At 47.8% G+C, this 9,834-nt stretch overlaps 1 protein-coding gene across 2 annotated transcripts; it reads right to left on the bottom strand.

Moving 5' to 3' along the window:
* Window positions 1–559: 559 nt before the first annotated feature.
* Window positions 560–9,588, bottom strand: LOC311357429 (sorting nexin-1-like). 2 transcript variants are annotated; one of them, XM_084477370.1, is made up of 15 exons: window positions 9,440–9,588; window positions 7,254–8,337; window positions 6,459–6,601; window positions 6,232–6,298; window positions 5,974–6,017; window positions 5,499–5,640; window positions 5,290–5,368; window positions 4,266–4,341; window positions 3,813–3,926; window positions 3,609–3,702; window positions 3,260–3,465; window positions 2,862–3,005; window positions 2,570–2,650; window positions 2,320–2,391; window positions 560–2,063 (listed from the first exon to the last, which is right to left on the bottom strand). In XM_084477370.1, the coding sequence occupies exons 1-15, from the start codon at window positions 9,572–9,574 to the stop codon at window positions 2,013–2,015; spliced, it is 2,532 nt and encodes an 843-aa protein (XP_084333496.1). In that variant the 5' UTR covers window positions 9,575–9,588; the 3' UTR covers window positions 560–2,012. The 2 variants fall into 2 exon arrangements, with proteins under 2 accessions (XP_084333496.1, XP_084333497.1); XM_084477371.1 differs by lacking the exon at window positions 9,440–9,588 and adding an exon at window positions 8,995–9,270.
* Window positions 9,589–9,834: the final 246 nt, after the last annotated feature.

The following is a 9,834-nucleotide window of genomic DNA, read 5'->3' as shown; positions in this document are numbered from 1 at the left end:
CATAATCAGCGATGCGTAACGTCACTTGTGCCACTACAGCGCCTTTGCGTAACTCACCGTCAGGTTATCAAAACAAAACTACACGTGTATCTTGTACTACTTCTGCGTCTCCCCACCTGCAAAAAAAAAAAGGCAAAACGGAGCCGGAGCGCTATGTGCACCGCGCACACTGGAGAACTGCGCAAAATCAGCTGATCGCAATATCCGTCACTGTGAGACATCATCCTATCGCTCCGTGGCAGTGACGGACTGGACCCCCCCCGTCAACAATCCTGCCCGACCGCAACCAAACACTCTCCCCCCACTTATTAATTAATCGCCTTTATTATCAAAATAATACGTGTACGTGCTACGTGTGGAGTGCGTACCGAACACAATCTCCTGGTACTCAAATGAGTAACATGCGCATGTTTGAGTGCATGCGCACTCAAACATACGCGCACACACAGCTCCAAGTTGTCTCTATACCAGACACAAATGCACTCGTAGGCGAATAACTTTTTTGCATATGAACATCAGGTGCAAACCACAGTAAAATATGAATTCCAGGGAAGCCAAGAAATGTGAAAAGTGCAACTTTTATTTCATGTATTTTTCTTGACACTGTGCACGTTCACAAGTGATGGCAGCATTTGATTTACAGAAGGCTACATATGAAGACAAATTCTTAATTTCTGACATTTAGGGTCTAGTGATTGTTTTAATAAGGAGCAACGTGACCTGTGCAAAGGAATGTCTTCCGATAGTAACCATAGTGAGGCCGGCTGGTACCACAGTTTGCTGCAAGGCCAGCCCATGACCGTGTGAAGTTAAAGCTCTCATACAAATAAAATGAGGCAAAACAAGGGAAAAAGAAACCGGGTTCATTGCTGGTTAAAACAAGGACCATTTTGGCGACAGGCAATGCTGAACTCAGACCGATCTTGATCACAGCCGTTTGATGTTGTATCTGTTGGCCAAACCAATAAGTCCCATGTAAACTAGATGTCTTCGGCTAATTATGGTCATTAGTAAAATAACTGCCATTTCAATATATGCCCCTGCAATACGTAGAAAAAAGATTATAACTAAAGTTATGGGGCAGATTTTTTTTTTGTTCAAATTTAAAAAAAGGCACATCCATATAAAGTTCTGTGGTGAGTTTCTTTTTGTTTTGGACACAAGTGAAATATCGTTCAGTATATACAGGACCTTGACCTGTATCACACTCTCAACAACAGCCTATATAACATAACAACCCCATCCCTCACACAACACCACACCTGCATGGCCAACAAATATAATGCTCTGATCCTCTCTGCAACAATCTCACAACCAACGGTTATTTTATCTGAAAAAAAGAAAATGCCAGAACTACTCTGGGAGGAAGTGCCAACACGGTTTCCTGTGATAACCAATTTCATTTTTATAACTTCATACTTTTTCAATACCCCAACCCCCACCTCCCTTATAGAGAACAGAAGTCAGATTCTGTACAGCGGACAAAACTATGAGCTACCCTGGCTCTAACCTTTGTCACAGGCGAGACACCCTGTTGTAAACAATCAACAACGTTAATGTTAAGAGGATTGGCTGATCAATGACAAGGGGGGCGTATACTGTCCTGAGAACAATCCCCCGTTATCCTCATGGAAATCAATGGAATCATCGTTAAACACTTACCTGTGTGTGTGTGTGTGTGTGTGTGTGTGTGTGTGTGTGTGTGTGTGTGTGTGTGTGTGTGTGTGTGTGTGTGTGTGTGTGTGTGTGTGTGTGTGTGTCCTTTGTCATCGTCTAATAAGAAAATATTTGTGTACGGTTAAACAAAAAAATAGATATAAAATTATCAATGCAATAGAATAAAGGGCTATGTGTTATAGTGTGATTTCTTAAAAAACAAAACTGGATTGCATCTCTTCTCCCTTTTACAATGCACCTGTTCTTCTTTCTCCTTGGTTTTTAAAAAAAGGCAAGAGGTAAGTGTATCAGAGAAGGCAGCCTCTTCTGTCCTCCACAGGGCTAGCGTTCACAAGCTAGGCGATGGCTTTAGCCTCGGGTAAGAATGCATCCCAGTATTTAATGAGCTGAGGAGAGAGGAGAGATCGTGAGGCAGGTTAATGTAAGCTGCTCTCCATTATCCAATTGTGGAATTATCCACTAAATTAAAAAGAAATGTGAAATACTTCTATACAACGGACTAAATGCTCATAACATCACCCTAAATGGAATATGACTTTTTTTTTTTTTTTACATAAAATGATGAATACAATAGTATTCTGACCTATGTGCTGAACGTGATTTGATGTAAATATTGATTAACTGTAAAACCTCTGTGCTCACCTGTTGCTGGGCCTTGAGCTGAGCCTCAAGATACTTGATGATCTGCCTCTTAAAGTTCTTCACCTTCTCCTTCTGTGAGAACACGAACACACACACACACACACACACACACACACACACACACACACACACACACACACACACACACACACACACACACACACACACACACACACACACACACACACAGTTGAGTGAGTGAGTGAGTGAGTATTCTATGTCATCGTCTCATAAGAAAATGTGTGTGTACCTCAAAGCGGACGACTTCCTTGCGCACGGTGGAGGACACCCGGTCAAAGTCTCCCTCGTACTGGGTCACCTTCGCCTCCCACTGTGGAGAGAGAGGGCGGAAGTCTTCTGTTAGTTTCATTGGGAAGGATTCTCTTACAGCCATGATGAAAGATCATGTTCAATTCCCCAGAACGGATACCGATCACAACATAGTCAGTGGGGGGGGGGGGGCATGTGCCACCTCAGGCCCCTCTTGTCGGACACGCCCCTTTGACCATAACACCTCCCATGGGTGGAAGGGTGGGTTGTACCTCAGCGATGTCGTCCTTGGCCTGCTGCAGCTTGTCAGGCTTGTTGGCCCAGAGCAGCTTGGCCTCCGACTCGCGCTTCTTCTGCAGCATGGTCTGGGCGTCCTGCCAGCGCTGCCACGCCTTCATACGGTGATCGAAAGAACCCTGTGGAGATCCAGCGGAGGGTTACTACCCCGCGCGGCTCTTGGTTATCGGGGGCGCGATGGCCATGCATTGTCACGACACCTGTGTGCGTGTGGGAGCGGATGCCCGAAAAGTTTGGGGGCCACACATTTCAGACCCTAAAGCAGGTGCACTGAAAACCACTGTGTTAGAAGACATCCACCGTCTACTCTCCAGGTGGTACCCCCCTACACACACACACACACACACACACACACACACACGTACGTACGTACCCGGACCGAGCCCAGGAGGCGGATGTAGTCTGCGATGAGCTCGGCGAAGCTGAAGGAGTCGCAGGAGGCCTGCTCCTGGTGCAGCTGCTCCATCTTGTCCTCCACCTCGGCCAGCTGGGACAGGGCGCGGGACAGTGCCGTGTTGTCCTCCGAGCTGCCCAGCATGGCCACGCTCTTGGAGAAGCAGGCCGTGTTCAGGGACAGCTCTGCCGTACGTCGGGCGGAGCGAGAGGGAAACGATCAACTCAACGACCTTGACATACGGAGAACACAAACACCCCAGGACCCATGGACCACAGGGGGCTGAATAACGACCCGACCGGGTGTGGAGCGGATGTCGGAGGCTGACCTTTCCTGTGGACCACCAGGGACTCCACCATGCCGTGGAGCTTCCGGAACTGCTGGTCGGCGGCCTCCACCTCCTGCAGCTTCTCCTCGAACCACTGCAGGCGCAACACAGGCGGTGAGTTAGCACCACACTGCAGCAGCCCTATCAACCCCCCCGTCGTAGCGTGGCACAGGGAAGAAGACGACGGTGAAGGAGAGCACCCACCACGTCCGACTCGTTCATCTTGATGGTCATCTTGTTGACGGCGTCCGTCGCTTTGTTGAGCATTTTGAGGAAGCCGGCGCCGCTCAGAGCCTGGGTGCTCACCGCCCTGGGTAACTATACACACACACACAAACCAATAATCCCATCTGACCTCACACCATGTCTGAACCTACCCCTTTCGGTGGCTATTTCTAACACCCACTCACTTAAGTCGTTCTTAAATCAAACAGTCTCTAGACCTCTCCCAAATCCAACTACATCTAAACCTCTCCCAAATCCAACTACATCTAAACCTCTCTCAAATCCAACTATATCTAACCCTCTCTCAGATCTAACTATATCTCAACCATCTCCATTCGAACTATGTCGAAACCTCTCTCAAATCAAGCAATATCAAACCTCTCTCGCTCTACTGTGTAAATCTCTCTAGAGTCCCAGCCAGTTGAAACCCACCTCCTCTTTCTCCAGGAACTCTCTGACGTCAGGGTCTTGCAGAAGGGACGGGTGGCAGACCACTCTCTGCAGGTACCTGGGGGTGGGCACAACCAAACAACACATGTTCATCATGAACCAGGTTCAAAAGGGATGTCAGTGCTACAGTACATCTATCTGTCTGCATGAAACTAATAATTTTGAAGGACCAGAGAAAAAACCTGAAAAATCTGAAAAAACGTGTGTTGCCGTTTCAATAATATTATTAACGCAAACCATTTCCCCCTTTGTGTATTTCCTAAAATTCCTATAATACTTTTCTACATATAGGGTGTTTTACAAGGTAAAACTTTTTTGCTAGGTAAAACTTGCTTTTTTAAGATCAAAAATTGACAGTCACTATTTAAATAGTGGTTTACTACAATAAGCTATTTATCAGAACAGACTCACTACAATTAGACCAATAGTCAGCGAATGCATGCGGATAATACAAATGGAGCAAGAAAATGTGAATTTGTGATGCAATGAAACCCAATATGGACCACTTTAGCCCAATGAAAGTTGACACCAGAGTTCCTCTTAAAACACCCATTATAGTCTTGGAAAGGCAGCCAGCTACTGCTTTACTTTATTGTTGACACAACCTTCAACCAGGCAGTCCAACCTCTTCTCCCCCCCTCACAGACAATAAATGAACCAATAAATGAACCATTTATCGATGACCTTGTCTATTTGCACAACTGTGTACCCTGTCGTTGTCATGGTTCTAAAAAACTAAAAAGCAGAACTAAGATACCAGATAAGGCATGCCATGCATGAAGCAAACACGTTATCCCTGCAAAGTCTAACAGCTCACATGATGAGCCGGTCATTGGGGCATGCCCAAATGACCGGCTCTGCACTCACTGTCTCACTGGCTGTGTAATTACTGGATGTGTGTCAGGTGACTAGACGGGAAGTCTTCTTCTAATTACCTAAATCCTAATTATCGACTATGACAGACGTTTTTAATCCAACGCTGTGGTGTTCGTCACTACTTGCGTACCTCTCCAGAGCCGCCCTCCTCCTCTCGACAAACTCTCCAGAGGACGAGTCATCCTTCCCCACCTTCACCTTGGTCATGCCTGTGGAGGGGAGCGATAAACGCAACACACTCGGGGTGAACGACCGCACTTATCGTCTACCAAAATGAATGCTTACGGTGGAACAAACAAAACCCCGGGAAGAAGGGAGAGGAAGGGGGCCGGCGCTTACCCATAATGCTCTTCTCTGGCGGCGGCGGTACGATGAAGCCGTTGGGCGCGTGTTTCTCCGTCAGCTTCTCGTAGAGGCCCAGGAAGTCGCTGAAGCGCCGCCGAACCGTGAACGTCTTGGTGCGGAACATGGCGAGCGTCGTCTGGAAAGGAGACAAAAAGAACAGGGGACCCGCGGGGAGGTCAGGCAGAGCGGTCATTGCATCCGTACGTTGGGAAGAAGAAAATTAAAAACCGGGGTCCCTTGTGAAGGCCAAAAGAGATTTCTTATGTTTTATCATAAAAACATTGTGAAGGCAACACACAAAACCAAAGTGTGATGAAAAGGATACATTGCTGTTGAAAGTAGAATTTTTTTGTGTGGGGCAGGAAGGATACATACAATGTGCTGTTATCATAGACATTGGTTCCCCCTTCTCAAATGGAGAACTAAAAGCTGGATGGGCGATAAGGTTTCAGAAAGAGGCTGAGTTTACCTGTGTGGAGACTTTGTAGGCCATGTACGCATTCATGCCATCACCTGGAATGAGAGGAGAGATTAGTTTGAATGAACAACCAACAATGCTTAAACTCCTAATATCGAAAGCACAGAAGCGTAGACACTGTTGTAAAGGATTTCCACCCTAATGCATGGATTGCTCAACAACTAAGAGGCTTAAGAGTAGGACGCAGGATAGTGGGGGTGCTCTCCCAGCCTAGAGCAGAGTGAGTTCTGAAGCTGCACATCCCCTCACCTATTTTCTCTGGGTTGGTCACCGAGATGTTGACATCAAAGTTATCTTCCTGTTCCTCCTCTTCCAGCTACAGGAGTAAAAACACAACAATTAAACTGTGTTTTTTTGTTTGTTGTGTATATGGATGTAGACCTGGATGTGAACGTGGATGTGTATATGGCTCTAAATATGTGGATTGGTATATGGCTGTAGAGACGTGGTCTATGGATGTAGACGTGGCTGTGTACCTCCTCCAGGCTGGCAGAGTGTGTCTTGGACAGGTCGGTGGCAGCAGAGGACAGGGTGGTTGCAGATGTGGATGGCTTGGCTGCTGTAGTGTTTTTCTTTCTGTCCGTCCTGGGGCTGTCCAGAGACAGCTCTACTGTGGCTTCTGCCCACCACCACCACAAGCACAGGGGTGAGTTTATCACACAGAGGATGGTAGAGCTAGTGTTGAATCAATGGGTTTGATGATGTTGAAAGGGCCATTTAAAACTGACATGTACGATATATAAGCTAGGAGGTGTAGGAGTAGTAGAGTGATGAAAGCAATTCAAAATTGGCTAGAATTTCAGTCTAAAGGATTTAAGTAGCGTAAACCAAGTTATAGACTAAAAAATACTGAGCTTGGTAACGGCTTTTAAGAGATAGCCATCACATAAAATTAATATATCACTGTCACAAGTAGTGCAGTAGATATTGGAAGGCGTATAAGAAGGAACTTTACATACAGCCAGTTTTGCACATTGCCATAAGCCCTATTCTCCTGCCCTATCCCTGTACAGGAGGTCCCAGTATGTAAAGAACCTTTCCTATACACTCATCACATTTCAAAAGTTAATATTAACTCAACATGAGGCAATTTTATTGGGCACTGAGCTACACTGTGGTTTGTAATGGGTGTTTGCCAACTGTATATAATATGCGTCTAAATATTGCATGCTATCTAAAAGAGAAGCTTTTAGATTACTTTTAGATGGCTTTCTAATAGCTTTCAGATTTTATCAATTGTCCAGGGAAAGAAACAGGAACCACCAACCCACCTGCGAATATATCTCCCTCTTCGGCCACACCGTTGGTCTTGGAGCTGGTGGTGGCAGCGGCAGCGGCTGCTGTTTTCGCCGCACTGGGCGCTATGGTAACCGCTTCCTCAGAAAAAAGGTCGGTCGGTTCCTTCTCGTAGTTGTTATTCAAAGGCCCGCCCACATCACCAAAACCACCAGCACCAGCACCACCAGCACTGAGGCTGCTGGTCTTGGTCCCGACCGTGGTCTCCCTCTGCTCCCGGCCCGCCATGTTCACGGCTTTCTTAGCAGCGGGGGCGCCCAGTGGCTCGCCGAAGATGTCCTCGTCCACTTCGCCGAAGAGGCTGGAGGGCTGCTGCTTGGCGGACTTGGCGTGCCGTGACTCCCCAAACAGGTCGCTGGGATCGTCTTCAAACAGGTCCAGAGGAGGCTGCTGCTGTGGGGGCTGCTGCTGCTGGGGAGGGGGCTGGTGGGCGGGTTCCTTCACGACGTCGGCCAGGTTGGCCAGAGGGTCGAAGAAGAGGTCGTCCGACAGCGGTTGTTTTTCGCCATTGGCAGAGGGCTGGCTGGTGTCGGCCTTGAGCAGAGTGCTGGGCTCCTCGTCGGCGGCGCTTCCTGTGGCGACATCGCCGGGGGGGAGGGCAGCGCTCACGTCCTGTGGGTCGGATGGAGCCACCGCCGAGTCAGCAGGATCCTCCGGCAGGGTTTCCTCTTGTGACGAGTCGCTATCACTTCCCGATAGGTCGACAAAATCCTCGCATGGTTCATCCGAGGGTGTCTCGGCCGTCGCGGCCTCTACCTCCTCCACCGCGGGGCTCTCTGCGGCCGCCGCCACTTCCGCCGCCGCCGCCTGGACGCTCGGGACATCCGTCGAGAGGTCGACAAGGTCATCAAACTCATCCAGGGGTTCATCCAGGAGTTTGGCTGTGGGTTCGACCAGGGGTTCGACCACTGGTTTGACCACGGCTGCGGCCGGCTTGGTTTCCGTCTCGAGGATGGGGTTACTCAGGAGGTCGAGGGGCGGCTCAAACAGTACCTCGCTGGGTGCATTGGTTATTGTTATTGGCAGTGCAGGGTCCATGTCTGACATTGTAGGACCGCTCTGTGGAAAAGGTGTTTAGAGATTGAGGTTGAAATGGGTACGCTTCTGGACACTTGAATACAAACATGATAGTCACTGCCCTTTAAAAACATTAGGGTCCATTGATTAATTATTGAATATCTGTGATAATGAACCAGCATTCTTAATTATTAACATATATGCACACACTACATAAATCTCAAAACTCTCAAAAATGCAACGCATACAATATATGAACTAGTAATGCAATGAGTGAGTGCAATTATGTTTCATTGCTGGAGATGTTTAGTAGGTGCAAGTCAAATGTAACATGTCACAGATCAGAGAGCTCTTGTTGAAGAAAGCATCCGGGTTCTGGACATGTGACCACCGCTGAGCCTCACATGACATTTGAGCTCAAGAAGCATTTTATACGCTGAAAAACTACGCAAAAACGACATTTTAACCAAAACTATCGTGGAATTTACAAATACAGAGAGCAAACCGTTACACGTTACAGTTGCCTACTGGATTGAATGTGCAAGGATTAGTTTAACCATACAAATCATTTCGTCTAGTCGCGTACTTTTATGAGCTGAAGATTAATAAATCTGCCGTGCAATGATAACGTCACAGATTCCATGAGGACAACATGAATCCCATTAATTCATGATTTAAATCAAAATGACACCAGCCTACCGTGATAAACGTTAGCAACAAATCCCAGCGAAAAATAGTCTTATTTCACAACTCTTGCTTGCCAACTAACACCAAAGAGTTTACTATAAACACAGACCATACAGACAAGAGTTTTTAAAAAGGGAAAGCAATCCAAAAAAAAGGCAGTTCTGTATCAGTGCAAGCAAACGTTAAGCGTCCTTGTAAATCCTGCACAAACCAAACTCCATCGGGGTTATGGGTGAACCGCCAGCTACAGTCAGCACGTCCGTGTGACCGCTTCAAATAACAACATTAACTCTCAATCTCCTGAGGCGACCCACATACTGCACTGTCAGCCCCTTTCAAACCCTCAACTTTACGGGCTGCAAGTCTCTGGCTGCTAGCAGCGTTAGCTTAGCCTGTCAAACGTTAGCAAACAAGTAGGCGAGGCGCGTCGCCTCGACCGTCGCGTTACGAGACATACCGCCGAGAGGAAAAGCTCGTCTCCGTCCCCGTCCTCGTCGCTCACACGGGCTCCCACACCCTCACATTCCGCCAGGTCTTGGTCCTCCGAGTCGGGGAAAGGAGGAGGACTGGTGCGCTCTGAACTGGTCGCCATCTTCACTGTTATCTGACGGACTTCTGGGGAGGAGGTACCGTCACGCTGATCCCGCTCCCTTTTCTTTTTTTTCTGTGTGTGTGTGTGTGCTGACTGTGGAGATCAAGATAATGCTGTGTCTGCTACCTCATGGGTTACCTGCTAACTTAACTCCACGCCTAGGGCAGAAGTCATGCAGTACTCGGGGGAGGACACCAGGCAGGTGGTAGTAGTAGTAGAGAGCAGGAAGACGGCGGCCGCGGGGTTCACGAGTTTCTGCT

Source organism: Micromesistius poutassou (assembly GCF_964030765.1).
Source record: "Micromesistius poutassou genome assembly, chromosome: 13".
Lineage (NCBI taxonomy): Eukaryota > Metazoa > Chordata > Actinopteri > Gadiformes > Gadidae > Micromesistius > Micromesistius poutassou.
The sequence above is the reverse complement of the archived record's forward strand: the minus strand, read 5'-3'. Positions and strand labels throughout refer to the sequence as shown.

Bases quoted from the DNA above. Each gene is read 5' to 3' on its own strand.
- LOC311357429 (XM_084477370.1), bottom strand. From the start codon at position 9,574: ATGGCGACCAGTTCAGAGCGCACCAGTCCTCCTCCTTTCCCCGACTCG. The intron at 6,299-6,458 runs GTACACAGCCAC...TTACTCCTGTAG, and splicing joins ACTCTGCCAGCCTGGAGGAG to CTGGAAGAGGAGGAACAGGA. The intron at 4,342-5,289 runs GTACGCAAGTAG...GCCCACCCCCAG, and splicing joins AGGAGGGCGGCTCTGGAGAG to GTACCTGCAGAGAGTGGTCT.